Here is a 27,548-nt window from a genome sequence, read left to right as displayed (position 1 = left end):
TGTATCTAGTTTTCTCAATGTGTTTTGAGGTGTCTTCCATAATATATGTTTCAGTAGTCACTTACTTGTTTATATTTGTTTTTTTCTTTTCTTTTTCTTTTTTATTTTATTTCCTTCGAGACAGGGTTCCTCTGTGTAGCTTTGCGCCTTTCCTGGAACTCACTCGGTAGCCCAGGCTGGCCTTGAACTCACAAAGATCCGCCTACCTCTGCCTCCCGAGTGCTGAGATTAAAGGTGTGCACCACCACTGCCCAGCTGGATTTTTAATTTTTTCAAACAGGGTTTCTTTATGTAGGCTGTCCCGGAACTTACTTCGTAAACCAGGCTAGCCTTGAACTCCTAGAAATGCGCCTGCCCTTGCCTCCTGAGTGCTGGGATTTAAGGCATTCGCCACCATCATCCAGCTTGATGGTTCCTTCTTTTTATTGCTCTGTGGTACGTTGTTCTGTGACTGTGGGATTTACCCATTGTACCGGAAATTTTGGCTATTATGTGTTGTGCTGCTATGAACTTCCTTATGTTTAAGATAGATTTTTTTTTTGTTTTACTTTTTAAAATTATGTGTACACATGTGCAGGTACCTGCAGAGGTCAGACAAGGGCATTGAGTCCCCTGGAGCTGGTGTGATACCTAGCTGTGAGCCTCCTGATAGGAGGGTGAGGCAGCCCACCTGGGTTCTCCGGAAGAGCAGTATATACTCTTAACCACTGAGCCGTCTGTCTAGCCCCAACCCTGATGCTTTTAATAAGCAAAACAAACAATAGCAACAAATTAAAACCTAGTTAGTGGGGACGTAATTCAGTGGTAGTGCTTGCCAAAGTATGTCCAAACCCTGGGGTTTGATCTCCAGAACTAACAAAAAAAGAAAAGAGAGGGAAAAGACAGCATTGAAATGTCTTACAGTGCATTTTTGTCTTGTCAGTCACTTGAAAAAACGGGATCATTTTTCCTATCTAGAGATTTTTACTTATTTGCTAATATGCAAATGAGTCAATATTCCATGTTACCTCAAGAAGTTAATAAGTGAAACTCAAATCATTTTGAATGAGTCTCTTTTAAATCTTTCTGATGTACTGGACTTTAAAAGTCTGATCATTTGATACTTTTATAATAATAGTCAACTCACCTTGGAAAATTTGATGTTTTTTATTTTTATTTTTTGTTGTTTGTTCTTTCAAGACAGGGTTTCTCTGTGTAGCACTGGCTGTCCTGGAACTTGCTCTGTAGACCAGGCTGGCCTAGAACTCAGAGGTCCTGTGAGTTCTGCCTCTGCCTCCCTTAAAGGTGTGTGCCTGGTTTGAAATTACATTTTTTTTTTTTTAATGTTGAGGATCAAACCCAAACCCAGGGCCTGGCACATGCTGGGCACACAACCAATCACTGACTTATTCCCAGACCTTGAAAAACCTTTACCTTGTATTAGTAATATATTAGCATTTTTGTTGCTTATTATTTTACGACTGCATCGTGTGTTCTAATTGATACTAATGATCTCACTCGAATTTCTTTTAATAGGTTTGATACTAATGTGCTGTCAGTATTTTCCAATTGCCTGGCTGATCAGCATTTGTATTTTAGCCCATTAATGGGAAAAATAGCTGATATTGTAAATAGGAACTTGGAAACCATACAGGACTTAAGGTACATTTATTTGGGGATGGTGGGTGTGTGAGGGTGCTGGGCTTTGGGTGCAGCTGGAGATCTGTCAGTCATCATTATAACTGCATCTCTTGTGAGTTCATCATCCTCATCCAATACAACAGTGACGGCAAAAGCTACTGGTATTCTTGAGATCTCTGAAGGAGCTAAGATTTTTAACTGAGTTTCCCTGCCATGTCCCCAGCCATCTGTCACATTTTTGCATGTGGCAGCAGAAAACATGGGACTCCCCGGTCAGAGCCAGAGGACTGTTTCTCACGATGCTAGAAAAAAGTAAAATAAATGAAACAATTTATGGCATAAAGCAATATGCTTGCCAGTTTCTTTCCGTATCTAGTCATTTAATTTAGAATCGGTCATTTTTGTTAGGAATGTAAAAGTCTGTGTATCTGTTTTCTCCTTCAGGGCCTTGTCTGTCTTGATGGTCAGCATTTCTTCTTTAATATCCCACTGTTTTCAAGAACGACTTGTGAACAAAACGGAACTTCTTTTTGACGATTTAGATTCTTCCAAGGTCAACACGGCGAGGAGGATATTACTGTTCCTTCGCAATGTCAAGTGTAGTTATTACCCACTCTTAGAGAGGTGTAATAGAGTGTTTATAAGCAATATGAGCCATCTTGACTTGGAGTCCATCAGTAGGATTTTCAGTCTGTATCAGTCTCTGCAGTTCCACAGTTTTGAATTTACTGACGTGGCTCGAAGGAGGTTAGCTGAGATGATCCCCGGCTCGGCTGGTCACCCTGCAAGCTTCGTCAGATTGTTTACCACGTTGGGACCGGTGGCAGAACCTGAGATAAGGAAACAGTAAGTTTACTTTTCACGTCAGATTCTTCATGTTTAGCTCTCCTCGGAACTCCGAAACTCATCAAAATGACCCCATCGACTATGGAAGGGGAAATCATCTGTTACACTCTGTTCTTTGGTTCTTCTGACTTCCAACTTTCAGACTACTGGTGTGTCCTAGACAGTGGACCAGACAGAAAATGAGGGCCCCACCTAAGTATCAGCCCTTCCTGGGTTCACCCAGAGGCGTGAGACTCCGGACCCAGCAGAAGAGTGTAGGATTTAGTAGTCTAGACAGTGGGTCATTTCACACTGGTTATCTTCATCGTGTTCACCGTCAAAATCTCCAGGTTGCTTCTGGTCATGGTGTTTTAGCACCAGAGTAGAAACCCTAACTAAGACAATGGTAATGATTGATCTATGTGTTACGAATATTTATTCCAATTCCAGAACAAATAGTTCTGTTATTGAGAATGGTTTAAAAAGAAAAAAGATTGGCAGTAATTAAAAAAATAAATAAATAGCCGGGCGGTGGTGGCGCACGCCTTTAATCCCAGCACTCGGGAGGCAGAGCCAGGCGGATCTCTGTGAGTTCGAGGCCAGCCTGGGCTACCGAGTGAGTTCCAGGAAAAGGCGCAAAGCTACACAGAGAAACCCTGTCTCGAAAAACCAAAAAAAAAAAAAATAAATAAATAAATAAGAAAGCACACTCTTGTTTGGATATAGTGGTACCAGGCTGTGATCCCAGTCCTTGGGAGGAATAGTATGAATTTGAGGCCACTCTGGGTTACACAGGGAGTCCCAGGCTGGCCTCAGTTGCAAAGCAGGACCCCATCTCAAACCCCCCCACCCAAAACAAAACCAAAACACTTAGGGGCACAGTAACAGGTGCCCCTACAGCTCGAGTGAGTTTGGTCTGGCTCATCTCCTTTTTTTAAGAAGTTCTGTTTTCATAAGCTGTTGGTATAGATACAGATATTTGGGATATTTAGTTGGATTTTTTATTGTTGTGTTGGGAGTTAAATCTAGGGTCTTTCACATATTAGGCAAGCACTCTTATCTATTTACTTTTTATTTTGAGACAATCTCACTAAGTATCTCAGGCCAGTATTGAACACTTGCAATTTTGTTTCAGCCTCTCAAATAGCTAGATTATAGATCAGTGCCTGACACTTGATTGGCTATGATATACATAGGAATATTTATGATGTTTTGGTTAGATCTTACTCCATTTAAAACATTTAGATATTAGCCGGGCGGTGGTGGCGCACGCCTTTAATCCCAGCACTCGGGAGGCAGAGCCAGGTGGATCTCTGTGAGTTCAAGGCCAGCCTGGGCTACCAAGTGAGTTCCAGGAAAGGCGCAAAGCTACACAGAGAAACCCTGTCTCGAAAAACCAAAACAAAACAAAACAAAACAAAAAACATTTAGATATTGCTAGAAGGTAAGTAAATATTAAATTAATTACAAATACCATTTGCTTCTCCCTTCCTAGACTGAGGCTAGAATTATGTAATGCATATGATTCCCCTACTCAGTATAAGTATATGGAATATTTAGAATTGTAGTTATCTTTTAAAAATATTTATTTTTAATTATGTGTGTGTGTGTGTGAGAGAGAGAGAGAGAGAGAGAGAGAGAGAGAGAGAGAGAGAGAGAGAGAGAGAGAGAGAGAAAGGGAGGGAATGCAGATGCCCTTGGAGTCCTATAGAGTGTTGGAGTCTTTGGAGCTGGAGTTACAGATGGTTGTGAACCACCTGAAATGGATGCTGGGAACCAAACTCAGATCTTCTGCAAAAGTAGTACACACTCTTACCTGCAGAGCCATTTCTTCAGCCCAGGAATTACAGCAATCTGTAGATGTATATGTATGATGAGCAGTTTCCCTTAAGCAGGACTTCCAAGGCCTCCATAGTAAGTAGAGGGATTTGTAGTTTTCTATTTGTTACCCCAAAACTGTGAATTAAAACAAATTGGAAGCCAGTTTTCTAACATTAAAAAAACGTGTTTTTGTTTCTAGGCTTAAATCAGCTCTACTGTTGATGTCAGAGGAGCTGACCAGCCAGCAGGCGTTGACAGTGTTGGGAGCACTGGGAGACATGGAAAGCAGAAACGCGCACTTGATTAAAAAGTAGTCTTTCCTGAAGTTCTTTATGTTCGGGATGTTTGTGATTTCACAACAGTGAGAGTTGTTTACAGCGGTTTTCCTTGCCTTTCCTGATGCAGTTAGACTGGAGCAGAGCACCATAGTGTGCGCAGAGCAAGCGCTCTGCTCTCAAAAGGATAGTGTCTCCAGAGCACTTGGCTGCCTGAGCCCTTGTCTCACGGTTGCCTGCAACACTGTCCAGTAGCTCATTGGTAACGTGAGATTTAAGAAGGAAAAGAAACCCAAATTACGTATACTTAATTTTTTTTTTTGTATTATATGTTCCTTTAGTTAAGTGTCCGCTGTCTCATTTCTCATCACAGTTCCCTCCTCCTCTTCCTCCTCTTTCAATTGCTTTTAGCTTATACACCCCCCCCCCCCCCCCCCGCCACCCCCCCCCACAGGGCCAGAAAAAAATGAGATTGGTGTTGCAAATTGCTAGTAATTCATGGTAAAAATATTCTTGGCAATAGGATGTGGAATTTGATGTCTGTTCTGTGAGCTTTTCTTTCTGTTTTTCCTCTTTGTAGTTTGGGAAGTAAAGCTATGCCCTTTGTAGAAAAATATTCTGTAAAAAAATATGTTCATGAGTGTTTGGCCTGCAGGTGTGTATGTATTTGTACCATGTGCATGCCTGGTGCCTGCAGGTGAGTCCGGAAGAGGTTGTTGGTTCCCCTGGAACTGGAGTTACAGATCACTGTGAGCCACCATTCGGGTGCTGGATACTAAACCCAGGCCTTCTGCAAGAGCAGCCAGTGCTCTTTACTGTTGAGTGACCTTCCCAGCCCCTGAAGCTGTGCTTTCCCCCCCTTTTCAAACTCACACTTCATGATTGCTCTTACTTTATTTTAGTTCTTTGTGTTTCTGTCAACATCTTGACAGTTCTGTAAGAACTGAGGAGGGGACATTTGTACTGATCTTTAACATAGAGCAGAATGTGTGGCATGAAGTCTGTCTAGTGACTGTTCAATAAATAAGTGAATGACCTGCTTATAATACGTGTTGTTTTTAGAATTGCTTCAGTTCTGTATAAACATTTGGATAACTATAAATCGATAGAGCTACTGAAGATAATACAAGCATTGAGTTGTCTGCATTTCCAAAATAAGGAGCTTTTGGTGAAACTTAGAGAATTACTTCTCAGGTAAGACTTAAGTATTTAAAGAATAAAATATTCAATTAGTGCTGCATTTAGAAATCTATCCATGTTTGCTTTATAGTGTATAAAATAGCTGGAATTTTCTAGACAGAACTGAATGACTTATTATTGACGTTCTAAGATCTGGGCTATACTTACTGTACCGTACTACCATGTGCCCCTCGTGTGATCCCAGGAGCACTAAACAACTAAACAAACATATATACAGTTTTCCCTTTACATCCATAACTGAAAATGACCGTATTTTCTCTGGATATGTAACATTGTCTTCTCAGTTTTCCATTGATTTGGTTGAGCTAAAATGAAGTATTACTAATTTTACTTTAAGTTTACTAATAGCAAATGACCAATGCACCCTGGCTAACGTGGAATATCATGATTATTTTATTTTCTAAGCAATCAGTGGGGTTATGTGTGTGTTTGTTCTTTCTATATAGGAACTCAGAACTCCAAAAACAACAAATAATAAAATCACAACGACTCAGTTTTGTATTTAATGTGGATTGAATAATTTCTTTCACACTTCTAAACCTAAAGGTTCCTTAAAGTGGCCAGTCCTGAATTTGTTGTTTAAGAATTACTGTTCTCATGGTGGGATAGTTACTGTGCAGATTTAGAAAGGGAGGAGTAGAGAGTGAGGTCAGGTGTCTGTCTGTTGTGTTTTGAGACTGTATCTCTGACACGTAACTAAGAAGGGAATTGGTGTTATTGAGGATCTCCCTATGCCGGTCTATTCAGGGTCGCAGCGGCTCTGATGGCCGTGCACACACTGAGCTCAGAGTCTTCCGCAGCAGCAGCAGTAGCTCTGGGCACTCTTCTGATGCTGACCTTTTCTTTCCCATTGATGGTGGTTTTGTTTTTCCATGAAGTGTGGAGCATGGTTATGTTACCTTAGTCTTTCCTTAGTTACTCCTAATGACCCTGTGAATTAATCTTAAATGAACTGGCTTTCTAAGATTACCTCACCTTTGATGACAATTGTATAACAGTATTTTAATTCACATAGTTGGTGTGTTTTTTGTCGTTGCTGGTGTGTTATTATGTCCTTTTCGTTTTCGCCCTTTTTTCTTTCCATCACAGTCGATTGGAAGCTAGCGTCACACCAAGTGAGACCTCTGTTCTGGTCTCTGCACTCTCCATGCTTCCCTCTCCTCACCTCAGCGAAACAGCAGTGTCCCGAATTGAAGCGGTCTTACCACAGTGTGACTTCAAGGAACTGAGTGATTTCGTAGCGTCTCTCATGAGGTGGATTCAGAATGATCACATATGCTTGGCCAGCACTACCAGAAAGCAGCTGAATCTCCTTCAGAAATTAGATCACTGGGGCCACCATCGACTGCAACAGTGCAGCAGCTTGGCTCTGCTGTGGGAGGAGCTTAAGTCTTTGCGAGGAGAATGGCTTCACGAGTCCTTCGTTGAGGAGTCAGTTGCTGCTTTACAGCGCCATGTGGAGGAAATCGATGGCACCAACGCTGCAAAGATCGCGTCTTTTCTTTCCAAAACTAACTACCTCAGCACTCCGCTGCTCGATAGGATAGCTTCGGTGGTGGTTCAGCAAATCGAAAAGGTGAAATTTAAATGTTAGACATTACTTTTACGCGGCTGTCAGCTTCCAGAAGCATGCACACACACACACTTATATGTATATATATATTATAAATACTTAAATACTTTTCGAACTTAGAAGAGAGCGTGAAGTTTGAAAATTCTAGCTTCTGGTTCACCAGTTTGTTCTTCTCCACTTTAAAGCTACTTTGGAGAAGGTGTGATGGCACACTTATAATCTCAGCATTTAGCAGGCTAAGGCAAGGGGATTGCCAGGAGTTTACGGTCAGAGTGGACACACAGATACACCTTGTCTCATACAAAAGAAAACAGCCACCTTGTTCCTCTAGCCATAGATCTGGAGAGATTAGTATTGGTGAAATTATTAAGGCCACTCCACGTAGTTAAAAGGGAGATTTATTTAGTGGCGTAACTTACAAATGAAGGGATAGGTAGGTTGCAGGGTCTGGGAAAGACGCAGTGCAGTCCAGCGGTGTTCTCTGGAGAACTCTGCTTGGTCTACCTCCAGCTTCCAGGGTCCAGGAACCAAGAGAGATGGCGCATCCGGATCTCAGGTCTTCAGGGTCCTCTCTTGGCCCCGCCTTGTAGGTGTGACAGTTACCGAAGCCTCAATGGGGGTTGGAACTTCCAGATCAAGGTTGGAACGGCTACCCACTACAGATTAGTGGTCATCCTTTGATTCTGTCGGTCTTTAAGAAGTCAGAGGCTTTTTTGTTTCATTTTTTTGAGAAAGGGTCTCACTATGTGGCTCACCAGGCTGGTCTCAAACTCAGAAATCTTCCTGCCTCTGCCTCCCAAGTGCTGGGATTAGAGCATGCACCACTATGCCCAGCTAAGATCAGGAGTCAGAATTTTTTGTTTGTTTGTTTTTTTTTGTTTTTTGTTTTTTGAGACAGGGTTTCTCTGTGTAGCTTTGTGCCTTTCCTGGAACTCACTTGGTAGTCCAGGCTGGCCTCGAACTCACAGAGATCTGCCTGGCTCTGCCTCCCGAGTGCTGGGATTAAAGGCGTGCGCCACCACCGCCCGGCCCAGAAGTCAGAATTTTTTAATTGGAAGGCAATATTTAGAATATTAGGCTTATTTGCATGGTAGTGAATAACCAATTTTTTTTTTTTTTTTTTTTTTTTTTCTCTTTAGAACTTGCACATTTTTTTTTTTTAATTTATTTTGCAATACAATTCAGTTCCACATATCAGTCACGGATTCCCTTGTTCTCCCCCCTCCCGTCCCCCTCACCCTCCCCCCAACGCCCCCCCCCCCCCATTCCCATCTCCTCCAGGGCAAAGCCTTCCCCACAGACTGAGGTCAACCTGGTAGACTCAGTCCAGGTAGGTCTAGTCCCCTCCTCCCAGGCCGAGGCAAACAATCCTGCATAGGCCCCAGGTTTCAAACAGCCAACTCATGCAATGAGCACAAGATCTGGTCCCACTGCCTGGATGCCTCCCAAACAGATCAAGCCAATCAACTGTCTCACCCATTCGGAGGGCCCGATCCAGTGTGGACCCCTCAGCCATTGGTTCATAGTTCATGTGTTTCCATTCATTTGGCTATTTGTCCCTGTAATTTTTAATATTCTTTTTTTTTCTCTATAATCCTGGGTATCACAATTAAACAATTATAGGCCTGGCAAGATGACTTAGCAAGTAAATGGACTTGCCTCCCAACAATGCAAGTCTGATGGACCTGAGTCTGCTGCTCAGAGTCCTTGTAATAAACATGGGAAGGAGAACCAGCTACACAAAACTGTCCTCTAACTTATACTCGAGGATATGGGATGTGGCACACCCACTTATACGTACATCACACACACACACACACACACACACACACACACACACACACACACACACACTAGAAATGTGAGATAAGCGTGAAGACTGAGACAATGCTAAGGTATTCACTGACATGAGCATTCCTAAGTTGTCAGTGCATATTTGTTTTTGGAATTACGTTGGCAAAGCTCTTTTATGGATCAAAGGAGAAGGTACTTACAAAATTACTGTTGTCTTTGTATTAGGATGAGGTCTTTGTTCAGAAGCTAGTATTTTTCACAAATGAACCTAAAAATGTCTTACTTGCTTAACTCTGTGCCCGACAGATGCTTAGATGACTTGAGCGAACACACAGATGAAAAACGAAGTGGATACAGCTCAGTGGTAGAGTGCTTGTCTAGATGCGTGGCCTTAGGGCCAGCCCCCAGTACTGCCAGGCGTCATAGCTCATGTCCATAGTCTCAGCAGTTGACCTTGAGTTTGAAGCCAGCTGGGGCTATAGAGTGAGACCCTGACTCAAAAATACCAAAGGACAGAAATGTATGGGAGAACAGTGCTGGTGGCTGTGAACTGAGGGACTTCTCTGGCTGTCGAGTGCTTATTCTGATGAATGCATTGATGACTTGGAACTAACTGGGGCTGCTTCCTATCCATTTTCAGTGAGTGGTGTGGAAACTGGAACACGAGGGATTTTCACCTAGCGAAATTAAGTTTTAGGCTGGCTGATTTATTTTTCTGTACTAACATTTTTATAGTTACTAATAGGCACAAATTTAAATCAGTCATTGCAGGATGCAAAAGTTAATGAGTGATATGTTTATAATCTCATTATAGGCATGTTAGAAAGACTTCATCTAAAATGGTAGATTAAAATTAATTTTGCAGAAGCTTATACTAAATTTTTGTTTTGTTAATACAGATCCATCCTTTTTCAATCCATGCTATTATTCTTCCATTCAGCATTTTGAACTATGATCCACCTCAAAGGGATGAGTTTTTTGGAGCGTGTGTCCAGCGCCTTAATTCTTATGTAGGTAGGTAAAGTGTTTGGCATTATAATGAATGAGTAGATTCTTGTAACTGTGAGCTAAGAGCTGTTACAGTGGCCTTCAATAACTGGGTATTCATAGTAACTGGAAATCCTGTATGTTTAAAACTGGGTGTGGTGGTTTATCTTTGTAAAACCAGCACTTGGTAAGGCAGGAAGGTTGCTTGTTTGAGACCAGCTTGGGCTATAGAGGTGAGTTCAAGGCTGCCTGGGATGGACATCTATCTGTCAGTCTGTCTGTCAGTCTGTCTATCCATCCACCTACCTCCCCACCTATTGTGTCTTGAAAGACCCTGTCTCAAGAGAAGTATCCATTTCTCTGAAACTTTTTTGTGTGAAAATATGAGACTTAGGTAAGAATTGAACAAGGAACCCCGATACAGCCACTGTGTGCACTTGGTAATGTCACTGTTTTGTCATACTTGTCTTATCTCTTGCTTGCTTCCCCACCCCCAGCTATTTCAAAGCATATTGTGCTGTATTACCGAAGCATACATCTGCCCAGAGTGCTGAAACTCTTGTATCAGCACACTAAGAAACTTCAATAGTCCCTGAATGCCTAATAGAGTCTGTGTTTCAAGTCTTCCTAATCATACCCCAAGTAACCACTCTAATGTTTCTTGGTGCTGTTGGTGGTTATCTGTTTCATCTCTCATAGTCTATATAGAGTACTACCCCCCATGTACTTTTAACTTAGTGTTGACTTCTGCGGAGAAGCTTTTGATTTTTTTCCTTTTTGTTATCAAGGTTTTTAGACACCAATTAAAATGGAAGGGACAAACATCTGTGTAGTATAATCCCCAGTCTAGCTTGACCTATAGCATTCGCCTGCATATGATGAACCTTTGAATCATCCTGTCTATGCTTCAGGGAAAGGGGACATTCTTGTAACCACTATGCCAGCACTATAACCAGGATAGTGAACACTGCCATCTAGACCGTTATCAAATTTTCCCATTTGTTACCAGTTTGTCGTCCCCCCCCCATACAGGGAGGTTATGTGTGCATGTGTGCATACAGAGGGTGTGTGTGTGTGTGTGTGTGTGTGTGTGTGTGTGTGTGTGTGTGTTCTAGTGTGTGAGTGACAGAAGACAATCTCGGGGGATTTTCAGGTGCCTGACTTTCCCCTTGTGTCTTGTGACTGTGCTTTCCTAGGTGGTTGACCCATGACCTTCCCAGCATGCTCTTGTTCTGCCTCCCATTTCCTCAGCTTTATGTGGGTTCTGAGGATCCACACTCAGGTTCTAAAACTTGCCAGGTGAGCCCTTCCCCCCGAGACATCTCCCTCATTTTTTGAGGCGTGGTCAGAACCGACGCTAGAGTTCCCTGATGGGCTAGGTTGGAGGGCTGGGTGAGCTGCTGGGATCCTTCTGTCTCCCCCGCCAGCACCGGGCTACAGATGCATACAGCCATGCCAACTTTGTATGTGGGTTCTGGAGACTGGAACTCAGGCCTTCATGCTTGTAGTACTTTCCTGAGCCATCTGCCTAACCCTGGCCTTGAAGTCTTGATCCTGGTGCTTGGCCTCCTCAGTTGTCTTCTGTTTTTTTAAAAAAATGAGCTTTGTTTAATTTTGTCACCTCCTTCCTGTTTCTTCCTGATTTTTAAAAAGAACAGAGATTGGCTGTATTATTGACGATATGCCACATTCCAGATTGTCTGGTTGCTCTGTTTCAGCTGGTTCTTCTCTCTCCTCTATTTGTGTGTGCTAGTGGTGACTGTGTTACACAGTGTCCCCAAAGGTGCCTTGGGGTACATACACTATGTGATGGTTTGGACCCAGTTTTATGTGTATGAGTGATTTGTTTAATTTATGTCTATGCACCATTTATATGTCTGGTGCCCGTGGAGGCCAGAGAAGGACAATAGATCCTCTGGAACTGGTGTTAATGGGTGGTTGTGAGCTGCTATGTGGGTGCTGGAATCGAACCAGGATCCTCTAGAACAGTGGTTCCCAACCTTCTTAATGCTTTGACCCTTTCATACAGGTCCTCATGTTGTAGTGACTTTGTACTAATGTTGTATGAATCAGTATGTAAGTGTCCATGTTTTCCAGTGGTCTTAGGTTACCCCATGAAAGGATCATCTGGCCCCCCCACAGGGGTCATGACCCACAGGATGAGAAACACTCACCTAGAGGAACAGTCAGTACTCATAACTTTTAACCCATTGCTCCAGCCCCAATTTTGGGCCATTTTAATAGTTGCTTTTTAATTTATTTAAAATTGTTATTTTATGTGCATGGGTGTTTTGCCTGCATGTGTGTCTGTGCACTATGCCTGTACCTGGTGTCCACAGAGGCCAGAAGACAGTGTCGGATCCCTTGGGATTGGAGTTAGAAGGTTGTGAACTATTACTGTGGGTGCTGGGAATTGAACTTGGGTCACCCAGGAGAGTAGCCAGTGCTCTTACCTGCTGAGCCATATCTCCAGCCCCTACTGGCTTTTTTAAAGTAAACTTTTTTTGTTGGTTTTTTTGGTTTGTTTGTTTGTTTGTTTTTCAAGACAGGGTTTCTCGGTGTAGTCCTGGCTGTCCTGGAACTCACTCTGTAGACCTGGCCTTGAACTCAGAGATCCACCTGCCTCTGCCTCCTGAGTGCTGGGATTAAAGGCATGCACCACCACTGCCCCGCTAAAGTAAACATGTCTTAAGAGCTTGGTAGATGTTTATAAATTGTCTGAAAGGTTACTGCTTGGCTGGAGACAACTGTGTCTCTTATTAAAAGTTTCCAATAATGTTTTAGTACTGGAAAAAAATAGTAGGCCTTTGTACTATTGGAAGCAGATAGCAGAGGTTGGGAGTTTCTTTCCTTTTTCCTTCTCTTTGCTTCTGGAGTCCTAATTACTTTGGGTTGGATTGACCCATCCCACTTGTCCATATGACTTGGCAGTTTTAGAGCTGATCTGTCTGGCTCATAGCTCTGTCTTTGTTGTCAGCAGTAGACACGAACTTGCTGCTTGTCAGGTACTGTCCCAGGCACTGGGATGCAGGAGAGTGGAAATGCTAGACTCCTGTGTTGTGTGAGGAGAATGGAAATGCTAGACTCCTGTGTTGTGTGAGGAGAATGGAAATGCTAGACTCCTGTGTTGTGTGAGGGGAACGGAAATGGTGGACTCCTGTGTTGTGTGAGGGGAGTGGAAATGGTAGACTCCTGTGTTGTGTGAGGAGAATGGAAATGGTGGACTCCTGTGTTGTGTGAGGGGAATGGAAATGGTAGACTCCTGTGTTGTGTGAGGGGAATGGAAATGGTGGACTCCTGTGTTGTGTGAGGGGAACGGAAATGGTAGACTCCTGTGTTGTGTGAGGAGAATGGAAATGGTAGACTCCTGTGTTGTATGAAGGGCACTGACATAGTGATGTACGAATCTGTAAGGTCAAGTACTCTTGAGCATTATTGCAGGTGTGGAGGATGGAGCATAGTGGAGTGGGGTGTACTGGGGTGGAGCAGTGCTGATCAACTAGTCAGGAACTCTCCCTGCAGATGATTTTCAACTGTGGATTGAATGAAGTGAGGAAATGACATGGCCAGTGGATAGGGGAGAGAGCCCCAGCGGGAGAGAACGGAACAGGAGCTGTGGTAGGAACATGTGTGCTTTCTTCAGTAGTCACAGATTCTTGTCAGGCGTGGGGACAGGGAGGTTGGGTAGTAGAGTTCAGGCAGGAAAGACAGCCAGGAACTAGTCTTTGAGCTGTTGGCTGTGCCTGGTGCCAAGTCATAAGCCAAACAGCGGTGCTCAGGGGGAGCTTCACATCCTGTGTAAGATGCTGGACTCCGTATTGGGTGTATTTATATAGACCTGCAGGTGCTCAGGGGGAGCTTCACATCCTGTGTAAGATGCTGGACTCCATATTGGGTGTATTTATATAGACCTGCAGGTGCTTACTGGGAGCTTCACATCCCTTACAAGATGCTAGACTCCATATTGGGTGTATTTATATAGACCTGGAGACTCTGTGCTAATGGGCTATCTGTATTTTGTGGGATTTATCAGTCAGAGAGTGTCTAATGGTGTCTTATGCTACTGTGTCCATTAACAGACAAGTAAAAGAGTACTGTGGTATGAATGCATGAGGCCATGAATGCATGCATGGCAAATGCTATGTTCTTTTTTAGTAGTAAAGCTGTATGTGGAAGATGAGACTTCCTAAAGACAAACCTAAAGTTGAGGTTTGACGTGCTGGCTCATTTAGTCATAAGTCAACAACCAGAGAGAAATGAAGCTTCACCCTTTCCACATGGTCTCAAACAGAGACTTAGAAATTGGATTTTTTTATTTGTTTTGATTTTGTTTTTTCGAGACAGAAGGTTTCTCTGTGTAGCCCTGGCTGTCCTGGAACTCACTCTGTAGACCAGGCTGGCCTCGAACTCAGAGATCTGCCAGCCTCTGCCGCCCAAGTGCTGGGATTATAGCTGTGTACTACCACACCTGTAAAGACTTTGAATTTGTTGTTTCTGGCCTTCCTGAGAATTGTCTTGCCAGTGGGTCATGGTAGTCTGTCCCTTCTCCTACATGAGAAATGTCTCTTAGTGAGGCAAGTCAGGTGAAGAACTTTCAAGCATCGTCCCCCGCTGTGATCTAGGTAGCAGGTAAAGGAGGGCAGGTGAGGTCTGAGCACAGGTGTGTGGTTAGCCTGGTCTGGAGACCCGCAGGAAGCACATGGGTCCCAGCACTGCCCCTTCTGAGTTAACCCCCTCCCTGCAGTTAGTTTAACTCTGCGGCCTTGGACAGTTTCTCCCTCAGTGCCTCCCTGCCGGATGCTCATTTGTCAGGCGGAGCTGGGACCTGGTCCTGCTGTAGACAGAGGTGAGGTTGAATGAGTTCATGTATATGAGGTGCTCAGCCCAGGACTCAGTCCGTTCTGAGAAAGACTCTAGTATCCAGAGACTGAGATTACTCTCACAGATCATTGTCCTTGTGTGTTGAATTCTTTCTCTTTTGAAGCAGTTTTTACAACCTTTAAAGTATAACAAAGGTAACATTCATGGTATAAGAGTTGAATTACACAGATTGAATTGCCAAGGGAAAAGTACTGAGATATCAAGAAACACAAGCATTGCCACAGTACTCCCCACACTATTTTATTTTATTTTGCTTTATTTTATTTTATTTTATTTATTTATTTATTTATTTATTTTGGTTTTTCGAGACAGGGTTTCTCTGTGTAGCTTTGCGCCTTTCCTGGAACTCACTTGGTAGTCCAGGCTGGCCTCGAACTCACAGAGATCCGCCTGGCTCTGCCTCCCGAGTGCTGGGATTAAAGGCGTGCGCCACCACCGCCCGGCTATTTTATTTTTTTATACACAGGATTTCTCTGTGCGTAGCCCCAGCTATCCTGGAACTCACTCTGTAAACCAGACTGGCCTCAAACTCACAGAGATCTGCCTGCCTCAGCCTCTGCCTCCTGAGTGCTGGGATTAAAGGCGTGTGCCACCACTGCCTGGCTTGCTTTAATTTTTTGAGACGGGGTCTCACAGTGTAGCCCTGGCTGGTCTGGAACTCAGTACATAACCAGGCTGGCCTCAAACAGAGATCCTCCTGCCTCTGCCTCCTGAGTGCTGGGATCAGAGGCATGTGCCACCGTGCCTGGGTCAACAGGACTTCTCTCTTGTCCATCTTTCTTACTCTGTTCCTACCCCAGAATTAATGTTGACTTATAATCATATAAATTTTGTGAGTGCGTGTTGATATGATTTATTTTCTTTTTTTATCATTAAAAAAACTTTAACTTTAGCTGAACAGCTTATCTATATGTATATGTGAAACAGCTGTACTTTATAATTTTTAAACTTATTTTTTAGGTACATTGGATCCTGTTACATTAGTGTTTCTTGGTTTTTCTTTGGCCACACTTGAATATTTTCCAGAAGATCTACTAAAGAAAATGTTTCACATTGAGTTCTTAGCCAGATTAGATTCTCAACTTGAAAGTATGTATCTGCATTTTATTTTTAGAATTTATTAAATGTATTTTATATGCAAGTGTCATTTGTGTCCATACTGAAGCATTTAAAGGCTAATAACATTATTTCCTGTTTTTGTTTTTTGTTTTTTTGTTGTTGTTTGTTTTTGTTTTTCCAAACAGTGTTTCTCTATGTAGTTTTGGTGCCTGTCCTGGATCTTGTTCTGTAGGCCAGGCTGGCCTCGAACTCACAGAGATCCTCCTGGCTCTGCTTCTCGAGTGCTGGGATTAAAGGTGTGTGCCACCACCACCTGGCACATTATTTCCTGTTAATAAAAGCAGTTTATGATTGACCAAAGGGTAGTTTAATGATAGAATGCTTGCTTAGCATTTGTTAAGCCCTGGGTTTCATCTCCAGGATGGGAGGGTGGAAATGTGTATACATATATATGCAAATATACTTGTAAATATATATAATATATATTATTATATACAATATATAATACGTATAGCATTTGGGAGGCTGAGGCAGGAGGATGGTTGAAAGTTTGAAGCCGACCAAGCCAGCCACAACTTTATTGAGATCCTGTCTTAAAAAATATAAAATAGCCGGGCGGTGGTGGCGCACGCCTTTAATCCCAGCACTCGGGAGGCAGAGCCAGGCGGATCTCTGTGAGTTCGAGGCCAGCCTGGACTACCAAGTGAGTTCCAGGAAAGGCGCAAAGCTACACAGAGAAACCCTGTCTCGAAAAAACCAAAAAAAAAAAAATATATATATATATATATATATATATATATATATATATATATATATATATATAAAATTATGACTATTATAGAAACTGCAGAAAACACAGAAAATGATATCAAAGTTAGATACTGTCACTAATTCTACCACCAAGTAAAACTCCCTTCAATGGGGCGGTGCTTTCTTTTCCTTCCTTTAATTCTTTTGTTTGGAAAGAATTGAGCCCACAGAGTCTTGCATGCTAACCACACACTCTACCAACTAGGCTGCACCCTGAGTGCTTGAAGTACTTCTTTTGTGTCTTACTTTTGGTCTCATATAAATAAATATCAAAGTATGTTTTTAAACAGATGGAGATCTTAAATTGTTTTTTTTTTTGGTTTGTTTTTTCAAGACAGGGTTTCTCTGTGTAGCTTTGCGCCTTTCCTGGAACTCACTTTAGAGAGCTGGCCTTGAACTCACAGAGATCTGCCTGGCTCTGCCTCCCGAGCTGGGATTAAAGGCGTGCGCCACCACCGCCTGGCCTTTAAATTATTTATGTTGCTGTTTTCATTGAACTATATTCTGAACAACTTTCCATATCATAAAATATTTTGATGTCATATTTTTACTGGATTCACGGCATACCATTATATAGCTGTAATAAAACCTCCATTATCTGAAACCAGGAACTCCTTTTCTAAAAAAAGCAGCACTGTAGATTGATTTTAGGGCCTTGTGCGTGAACTTCAGGCATGCCACTTTAGTTATATCTTGGGACTCTTAGTTCTTATTTTATAGTTTTCCAATTCATTACAAATAACAAATGTTAACACATGAACCATGGATTGTTTCTTATGATAAATTCCAAAATATGGAAGAGAGTCAATGAAAAATCTTGGTAGCATTTTTTTTAAATGTAGTTTTAAAATTCACAAAATGTAGAAATCCCTTTTTTTTTTTTTTCTTTTTTTGGTTTTTTTGAGACAGCGTTTCTCTGTGTAACAGCCTTAGCTATCCTGGAACTCACTTTGTAGACCAGGCTGGCTTCGAACTCGCAGAGATCTGTCTAGGATTAAAGTGCTGGGATTAAAGGACTGTGCTATTATCTCCTGGCAGAAATCAATCTTAATCATGTTACCAAATGTATCAACTTAAAGATGTGACACAGCCGGGCGGTGGTGGCGCCCGCCTTTAATCCCAGCACTAGGCAGAGCCAGGCGCATATCTGTGAGTTCGAAGCCAACCTGGGCTACAGAGTGAGTTCCAGGAAAGGCACAAAACTACACAGAGAAACCCTGTCTCAAAAAACCAAAAAAAAAAAAAAAAAAGATGTGACACATTCATAAATGAAGTGACTTTCTCACGGTACGGAATGTATCAACTTAAAGACGTGAGCATTCACAAATGAAGTGACTCTCTCGTGTAAGAGTTAAAGTATCAACCATCAGTGGGGGTTGTGATATGAAGAAATGAAGTTTCTGTCAGGTCTGGGCTATCCAAATCCGTTGGTAATTTATTTTTCATTTCAGTTTTACCGTCAGCTCTAAGTGCAAGGGTCCAGTTTCGCCTTATGGAGTTAAATAGAGCAGTCTGCTTGGAATGCCCCGAGTTTCAGATCCCGTGGTTTCATGATCGCTTTTGTCAAGGACAGTATAACAAAGGTTTGTTTTCTTTTGGTAAGAGAGTATAGTTAATTCCAGAACAGATTATTAGATAATACATTGTTATCGCCATTAAATCTCAATCTGGCCAGAGTTTCCAGGAGGGATTGTGGCTTGTTAAATACCCTTGTGAGTGGGATTCATTTTACAGGAGTTTCTCACCTAGAACACTGGCCGCTCGCGAGCAGGCAGTTACCGCCTATTGAATTTAGAGCTTTTCCACACGGACCGCATTAGGCTCTTACTGTCTTTACTTCTGTGTGCGCCTGTGGCTGCACACACAGGCGTGTGTGGAGGTCGGAGGACAGCTTTCTGGAGTCAGTTCCCTCCTTCCAAACAGCACCTTAGGCTTGGGGGTGGGGGTGGGGGACCTTAGTCTACGGGGAGGGGGGGGGGGGCGCGGCGCGAGCCCTTTACAAAACTGCTGAGCCACCTGGCCAGCCCTGAGGCTCTGGTAAAAAAATTTATTTTCCAGTTTGTAGAGTTAGGATGGCTTTTAATTTTCGTAATTTTTCTAAAGATATTGGTGTCATGACTGGAGCACAGCAGCAGATCTACAAAATGCTAGCGGAAGTCCTTGGAGGACTCAGATGCGTAAAGGCTTCCGCTCTTTCAGCATATTACCACATAGTGGGTAAGTCACCAGGACATGAAGCTCCTTTTGAACCAAACTCACTTGAATAGTCTCCTAATTAACTGGAACTTTAGAAAGGTTTGCAATTGTTTGTAAAGATTATTTTTATTTTACGTGTATAAGCGTTTTGCCCACATTTGTGTAAGTGCATCAAGGGTAGCCTTAATACTTACATCGACCGGAAGAGGGAGCCCTGTCCCGTGGGACTGGAATCACCCATGGTGGTGAGTCACCTGTGGGTGCTGGAAACCCAACCCAGGCCCTCTGCAGTTCCCTTTCGTGATCTTTATCACTGAGCCATCTCTCAAACCCCAGGTTTATAATTTCTTTTCAAATTTTTATTATGAAAATTTCCAAACATACAAAAGTAGACAAAAAAATAAAATGAATTCTCAAGTTCACTCCCATGGCCCACCTTTGATAACCATCAATATTGCTGTTTTCAGAAAAAAAAAAAAAGTTAATCTTCATCAGTGCTAAGTAAAATCCAGACTCAGATTAACTAAACATTTCTGGATCCTCAAAAGATTCTGTTCTTGCTGGGCAGTGGTGGCGCACATCTTTTTTTTTGTTGTTGTTGTTTTTTTTTTTTTTTTTGAGACAGGGTTTCTCTGTGTAGCTTTGCGCCTTTTCCTGGAACTCACTCTGTAGCCCAGGCTGGCCTCGAACTCAGAGATCCGCCTGGCTCTGCCTCCCGAGTGCTGGGATTAAAGGCATGCGCCACCACCGCCCGGCTAGTGGTGCACATCTTTAATCCCAGCACTCAGGAGGCCGGCCTGATCTACAGAGTGAGTTCTAGGACAGCCAGGGCTACACAGAGAAACTCTGTTCTGAAAAACCAAAACAAACAAAACAACCAAAAAACAAAAACAAGATTCTGTCCTACCTGGACATGGTGGCACATGCCTATAACCCCAGCTTCTCTGGAGTTTTACCTAAGCCTGGGCCGCAGAGCAAGACCCTGTCTCAAAACCAACCAAACAAAACCAAGCACACAGCAGGACTTTAGGGGAAGTGTGGCCTCTGCTGCTCTTCTGCTGCTTTCCTGTTCAGAGAGGCTGCTGCATCTTCTAAGGTAATGAGGGCTCTGCCCGCATGAATGAATCACCTCCTCAAGGCTTTCCTCCTAATACCACCACATTGGGGGTTAAAGAGACCATCTGTCCTAGTTAACTTTCTTTTCTTTTTTTTTAAGAATTTATTTTTATTTTATGTACATTGGTGTTCTGCCTGCATGCATGTCTGTGTGAGGCTGTCAGGTCCCCTGGAACTGGAGTTACAGACAGTTGTGAGCTGCCATGTAGGTCTAGGAATTGAACCCAGGTCCTGTGGAAGAGCAGCCAGTGTTCTTAACCACCGAGCCATCTCTCCAGCCCCCCCAGTCTGCTTTCTCTAGCTTTAATAAACACGACCTAAAGCAACTTGGGGAGAAAATGTTTATTTCATCTTACAGCTAGTAGTCTGTCATCCAGGGAAGTCATGGCAAGAACTTGAGGCAGGAGCTGATGCAGAGTCCATGGAAGATGGTAGGAGGCTTTGAAACCTCAAAGCCTGCCCCCAATGATGCACTCCCTCCAGCAGGGCTACACCTCCTAAACCTCCTCAAAGAGTGCAACTGGGGACTGTGTATTCAAATGCCTGAGAATATAGGGAACATGTCATTCAAACCACCACACAGAATAAGGCTGGGAGCTGTGGCATATACTGGTAGTCTAGTTATGGAAGAAGCTGAGGCAGGAGGATGACTTGAGCCTTGGGATTCTTAACCAGCTAAGCAATATAACAAGAGCCCATCTCAGAAATGAAAAGGCAGAATAATTTACATTTAATATTATATAGCCTTCATGGTTGTTTCTTACATTTTTTTTATTTATTTGTTCAAGTTGGGATCCAAACGTTGCATTTGGTTAATTTGTCTTTTTTTTTTTTTTTTCAGTTTTGTTTTTCTCCCTTTTTCCCCTCTTACAATTTATTGGAAAATGTTTTGTCATCTAGACTCTTCTGATTGAACCCTTTGGCATCGTTTGACATGGTCATGTTGCTCTTACCTTTCTGGTAAACCAGCAGTTAGAGGTGGATGCTTAATTGGATTCTAGCTTTAATTTGTCTTTGGCCAGACTGTCTCACAGATGGCTATTTCTTAGTGCATCGTATCAAAAATGATCACTCATGAGTGGGTTTGTAATATTCTTCAGGCTGGTTCATCTGTGAGACAGTTCCCTCATGAGGGTTTGCCCTGCCGATCAGTAACCATTGCCAATCTCTCCTTGCCTAAATCTAGCATCCATAAGGGAGACCAGAGTAGTGAGTTTCTGCGTGTACCGTTCCTTCTACATTGATTGCTTCATTTTGTCTCCAAAAAACAGTCCATGTCAACCTAGTTCCTGTCCATGCAGTTCATATAGGAAGGCTTGTCCTGGTTTCCAGATGTGCTGTCTTAGCATCCTCAGATGTGACCGAGAAACTTAAAGATGCTAAAATAAAACATTTTTTTGAAACTTAAAATGTACTAATAAAACTTTTTTTTTTGAGGCAGTCTGGCTCAGCTGGATCCTAACTTGTCATCTTTCTGCCTCAGCCTCCCAAGTGCTGAGATTACAGGCATGCATCACTATGCCTGGCTTAAAGCAAAACTCTTTGATATGATTTGACTTAGATCAGTGCTAAGTGTAGCCAGCTATGTGCTGTAGTTCATTAATCCTTGCTTGGTATTTATTGATTTTCAAAGAAAAATACCATTGAACAATACCTTACAAAATGAGTTGGTTAATCAGGGAGCTATATTGTTCTTTTTGCTCTTTTAAATACATGTGTGCATATACAAATATAAATAAATATGCTTAAAATATACTTAAACTTTTCACTGCTAGAATTTACCTAATTTATACTATTGACTCTTCTTTTTTTAAATAAGATTTTGAATGCATTTTGGATAAACGAAAAAAACCTCTTCCTTATGGAAGCCATAGCATCACTCCAAGGAAATCATCGAGAATATACTGGGAGTCAAATACTTCAAGAGCTGAGTCAAGGCTTCCACCAGAATCGGAGAGGTAATTGACATTTTCGTTTTAGGGTAGTTTTTGAACGGTTCTATTCGGCATTGTATTATAGCCTCTTTCATTAGGTTGGTAGCTATAGCATCTGCTATCCAAACATCCCACACCATGCGTCTCTATACGTTTGTCTGTCTTGTACCTTCCACCAGTCAGTCTCCTTCACATGGGCTAGTCTGCGTGACCAAGCGGTGACCTGGTTATCCTTAGCCAGGGGCGCAGAGTTTCCTTCTTTGTGGTCCATGCTTCTCTGCTTGGAGAGCACTTGGTCACTTCTGTGTTGCTGCTGTGCTCACACATCCGGTCAGACCATAGCTCTGTTGCTTTGACTTTATGGGTACATTCTTTATGGAAGACTCTATCTCATAAGTGCATTTTGGACAAACAAACTCACGAGCGTTAGGAGATGTTTTGCTGTATACTTTCTTTAAGTGGAAAGGTTTGATTTTCGTTACTAATTTCTTAAGTAGAAAATAATTTGGAGCTGGGTGTGGCGTGTGCTTGTCTTCCCAGCACGTGGGTGGTAGAAGCTAGAGGGTCAGTAGTTCAAGGCTAGCCTGTATTAGTCACATTTCTATTGCTGTGATAAACACCATGTGCAAGGCTCCTTAGACAAGGAGGCTTACGGTTCCAGAGGGACGAGAGTCCATCACCATCAAGGCAGGAAGCATGTCACCTGGCGGTATGGCCACTGGAGCAGCTCAGAGCTCACATTTTGAACCACAGGCAGAGACCGAGGGAGCAAATGGAATGGCGTGTGGCTCTTGAAACCTCAAAGCCCACCCTTAGCAACATACTTCCTCCAGCAATGCTACACCTCCCCAAGCCTCTCCAAATAGAGCCACCAGATGGGGACCAAGGATTCAAATTCGAGAGACTGGGGAACAGTCATTCAGACTAGCACACTGGGCTGCTTGAGACTGTCTCAGAGAATGAACAAAAGAAAAAGCCTCCTTTTGTACTGATTTATAGTCATTTAGCCTTTGTTAGTTTATACGAATACACTCTTTTTCCTGACGGGCTTGTGGTTACTGGTTTTGGAAGTAAAGATTTTTATTTTTTGTAGGATTGCTTTAGACTTTTTGGATGTAAGAGCCTTTTGTTCAAACATTCCTCACTTAAAAGGAAAATCTGCTATGAAAAAGCGACATTTGGAAATTTTGGGCTATCGTGTTATTCAGGTATGAAACAGTCATGTAATTCAGCCTCTAAAAGGGCATGGTGGGATGGGTAGGGCCAGGCGCGTCTATGATCCCAGTGCTGTGTGGGCAGAGATAGGTGGATTGCTGGAGCTTGCTCTACCAGCCTAGCTGCTGTCCCCTGAGAGACCTTGTCTCAAGGGAATAAGGCATAGAGTGATAGAGCAGGACACTGTTTGCTCTCCTGGCACACATGGGCATGTGTACCTGCATGCATGTTCATAACACATACCACACACACACACACACACATACACACACACACACATGCGCGCGCGCGCGCGCACACACACACACAGAGGTTCTTAAGTCATGGTGTACAGGCCTGTAATCCCAGAACTTAGAAGTCTGAGGCAGAAGAATCTCAAGTTTGAGGCTAGCCTGTGCTACATTGCAAGTTTAAGGCTAGGCTTGATTCCATAGTGAGAACTTGTCTCAAACAAATGAAGAGCTGGCAGTAGTGGCTCATGCTTTCAATTCTAGCACACACACACACACACACACACACACACATACACACACACACACACACACACACACACACACACACACACACACACGAAGCAGAGGCAGGGGGGTGAGGAGCCTGGTCTATATATTACATTATAGGCCAGCCAGGGATACACCATCTGACATTGTCTCAAAAAAAAAAAGTAATTTTACTGATTCGCATATTTATTTTTTGCATGCTAGACATTATGGACAGGGTTTTAAAAGGAAAAGGCTAGTGTGCCACACCTAGAATATGTAGGGAAAATGCCTGTTGTTGATGTTGTGGGAATGGGAATGGAGGGAGCTGTGAGGCAGAACATGTTTTCTAGACAGCGGCAGGAGGAAAGCTCCACGTGGCTCCATGAGTTCAGAGGCCGTGCTCCAGGCTCTCCTCCGGAGGCTCCTGCAGCCTTGCCGGTTCAGAGGCTATGCTCCAGGCTCTCCTCCAGAGGCTCCTGCAGCCTTGCCGGTAAAGCTCGCAAATCTGTCCTCTGTTTACATAGGTTTTTAAAGATTTACTGCAAAAACTCTGTGTGTGTGTGTGTGTGTGTGTGTGTGTGATTGTGAGTACGTGCAGATGAGTGCAGGAGTTGAATCCCTCAGGAACTGGAGTTACAGGTGCTTGTGAGCTTCCTGACATGGGTGCTGGGAATCGAACTTGGATTCTCTGAGAGAGCAGTATGGGATCTTAACTGCTGAGTTATCTCTCCAGCCCATGTATATATTATTGAACATTATATAAAATCTCATTGATTTCAAATAAACGTGCAATATAAAAATAAACTTTTTTTGTTTGTTTTTTTTTTCGAGAAAGTTTTCTCTGTGTAGTTTTGGAGCCTGTCCTGGATCTCGCTCTGTAGACCAGGCTGGTCTCGAACTCACAGAGATCCGCCTGGCTCTGCCTCCCGAGTGCTGGGATTAAAGGCGTGCGCCACCACCGCCCGGCGAAGAAAAGCATTTTTAAGTGAATTGAAACAGGAATTTTTCAGCCTTTATTATAAGATGGCTTAAAATGTTACAGAAGTAGTTTCATTATTGTTTGGGGAGGGACTCACAATTCTATAAACAGGCTACCCTTCCTAGCATTAAAGCATGACAACCTAAGAAATGGCATAAGCATGTTTACTCCATGCTTAGATCCCCCCCCCCCCCCGCAGCACATGCATGCGCATTTGCAAACATGTGCACAGCTTAGCAAATTAAGAGCCCAGTTGAAATGCTGGAAGCCTGCTGCCAGCAAAAGGAGTCTGATAAAGCTATGGTTTCTTTCTTCCCCTTTTAAATTTTTAAATTTATTTTAGTTTTTTAAAATGTATTTTTATTTTTTATGGCTGTGGGTGTTTTGCCTATCTATTTATATGTTTGTGCAGCATATGCATGCTTGGGGCCCAGGGAGGCAAGGTCAAGTACTGCTTATAATTAGCTGTGAGATTAAGGAGATGCTCATTCAGGCTGGTTGCGTGCTTTTTTGTTGTTTTGTTTTGTTTTAAATGCTACTTTATGTATATGGGTGCTTTGCCTGTATGCATGTCTGTATACACATGCCTGTCTGATGCCTTCAGAGGCCAGAAGAGGGCCCTGGATCGATCCCTGGAGCTGTAGTTACAGCTGTGAGCCACCCTGTGGGTGCAGGGAGTCAAACCCAGGTCCTCAGGAAGAGCAGCCAGTGATTTTAACCACGGAGCCATCTCTCTGTCTTTCCCTTTTTTTTTTTTTTTTTAAGTGGGAGAAACAGTGGGGTTGAGACATGGTCACATGCTGTAGTCATGCTGGTCTAGAAGTCACTATGGTTTTGCCCAGTCTGGCCTTGAACGTGTGGCACTCCTTCTGGTTCAGCTTCTGGTGTGCTGGTATCTCAGCTGTGAGCTGCCACACCTGGTTTCTTTCCTATTGGAGGGGTGGGGAGTTGGGGAGCTAATCAAATAACAGGCTTTTATTTATAACATTCCTGGAGGCTGAGAAGTCCCAGATCTAGGGCCTGTCAGAGGTGGTGTCTACGGAGAGCCTGTTTCTGTATCTAGTTGGTGCCTTCTGCCTGTGCCCACCTTAATTTTTTAGCACACACACACACACACACACAAATCAGCAACTACAAATACTGGGTGACAAGTCACATACACACTCTTGGCTCATAACCTTAGAGACCAATAAAATAATTTCTACATTTTAGCCGGGCGGTGGTGGCGCACGCCTTTAATCCCAGCACTCGGGAGGCAGAGCCAGGCGGATCTCTGTGAGTTCGAGGCCAGCCTGGACTACCAAGTGAGTCCCAGGAAAGGCGATAATAATTTCTACATTTTATAAATCTCTGAAAATCGTTTAGAAAGCTTGTATATCCCTTCATTAAAAAGAGCTGGCCCCGCCCCTCATGGGAGAGCTGGCCCAATGGCAGGGGTGTAGGGGAACTGGCTCCACCCCTCGCCTTAGGGGGCCAGCCCTGGTGCTGCTGACTGGCCAGCTCAGCTCTCACCCAGGCCCATATCCTGGGCCTTGCCTTGGCCCACCCTAACTTCTACCCCATCTATGACCTGGAGTGTATAAAGGGACCGGTCCTGCCATAGAATCTCCAAGACTGGGCAACAACAGGATATCTGAGAGGAGTTTTGGTGAGGATGCAGTGATGACGGTGTGCCAGAGGCCAGAGGCCTTGAACCAGCCCACCGACTCACTGCAGTGAACGTTGGTGGGCCGGGCTGATTGGACAAAAGGGTGTACCGTGTGACACACCACAGCTCCCATTGCCACTAGACAAATGAAGAGGGGTTGGAGAGGCGAGAAAGATGGAGGAGTGAGGTGGTTTTTTTGTTTGTTTTGTTTTTAATTAATTTGTGTGTGGGGGGGGGGTTCTTTTGTGGCAGATGCTGCAGGGTGAGGAGCAGATAGGGAGGGGCTGGGAGGTGAGCAGGATTGGGGTGCATGATTGAAATTCCCAAAGAATTAACAAGAAATTATGTTATAAAAATAATTTCTACATTTTTTTACAACATTTTATGTCTCTGAAGCTATCATTAGTAAGCTTATATATCCCCTCATTAAACCAATAGGGAGCTCCATCTAATGGTGGGGAAATCACATTAAAAACACTTGCCGTTGCTTTTATTCAAATGAATGACTTACTTTGCAGGTCCCTTACTTTGAATGGAACTCTATGGCACTGTCAACAAAGGATGCAAGGATGGACTACCTGAGAGAACGTATATTTGGAGCAGACAAATCATGACTTCATTTCAAATGACTGTAGCATACCACATTTGTGTTTCCTTAAGTGGCCTAACTCAATTAAAAAGTGCTAAGTGCAAATATTCTGAGTTGGGAACCTGCCTGACGTGTTTGGGAATAACAAGAGATCAGTTGCGGTCAGAGCAGATCAAACGGGAAGTGGGTTGGGAGTGTAGAGAAAGGTCAGAGCAAACAGTCAACAGTGTATGGCCGCATGGCTCCTCCAAAGGAGGGAAGCCATTGCAAAGTTTTAAGCAAGGAATGCTAAGAACATACATATTTTGTATTATTTAAGTATTTTATTTTTATTTTTTATCTTAAGTAGTCCTGACTGGTCTTAACCTTGTGGCCGTCCTCCTGCCTCTGCTTCTGGAGTGCTGTGATTACAGGTGTGTGCCATGATGTCCAGCTAAGAACTGTATTAATAAGTGAGTTCATCCAACACTCTGGAGGTGACATAGGAGGACCGCTGTGAGATTGAGGCCAGCTTGTGGTACATAGTGAGTTCCAGGACAGCCTA

General features: G+C 43.2%; 1 protein-coding gene across 3 annotated transcripts in view; it reads left to right on the top strand.

Moving 5' to 3' along the window:
- Fastkd1 (FAST kinase domains 1) overlaps positions 1-27,111 on the top strand; it is a 31,694-nt gene extending 4,583 nt beyond the window's left edge. For 2 of the 3 annotated variants that reach the window (XM_052722419.1, XM_052722421.1), the window contains exons 3-14: positions 1,516-1,641; positions 2,065-2,466; positions 4,466-4,576; positions 5,604-5,735; positions 6,831-7,317; positions 10,008-10,122; positions 15,937-16,065; positions 18,297-18,428; positions 18,949-19,062; positions 21,977-22,115; positions 23,185-23,299; positions 26,934-27,111. In XM_052722419.1, coding sequence (XP_052578379.1) covers positions 1,516-1,641; positions 2,065-2,466; positions 4,466-4,576; positions 5,604-5,735; positions 6,831-7,317; positions 10,008-10,122; positions 15,937-16,065; positions 18,297-18,428; positions 18,949-19,062; positions 21,977-22,115; positions 23,185-23,299; positions 26,934-27,029 — 2,098 coding nt within the window. In that variant the 3' untranslated portion in view covers positions 27,030-27,111. Of the gene's footprint in view, positions 1-1,515; positions 1,642-2,064; positions 2,467-4,465; positions 4,577-5,603; positions 5,736-6,830; positions 7,318-10,007; positions 10,123-15,936; positions 16,066-18,296; positions 18,429-18,948; positions 19,063-21,976; positions 22,116-23,184; positions 23,300-24,138; positions 24,650-26,933 lie in introns of those variants that run through there. The other variant, XM_052722420.1, reaches the window with a different exon arrangement.
- The last annotated feature ends 437 nt before the right edge of the window (positions 27,112-27,548 follow it).

Source organism: Peromyscus californicus, unplaced genomic scaffold (genome assembly GCF_007827085.1).
Source record: "Peromyscus californicus insignis strain IS unplaced genomic scaffold, ASM782708v3 Scaffold_7__1_contigs__length_154581171, whole genome shotgun sequence".
NCBI classification, from domain to species: domain Eukaryota; kingdom Metazoa; phylum Chordata; class Mammalia; order Rodentia; family Cricetidae; genus Peromyscus; species Peromyscus californicus.
Note: the sequence above shows the minus strand (reverse complement) of the source record. Positions and strands in the feature narration are given on the sequence as shown.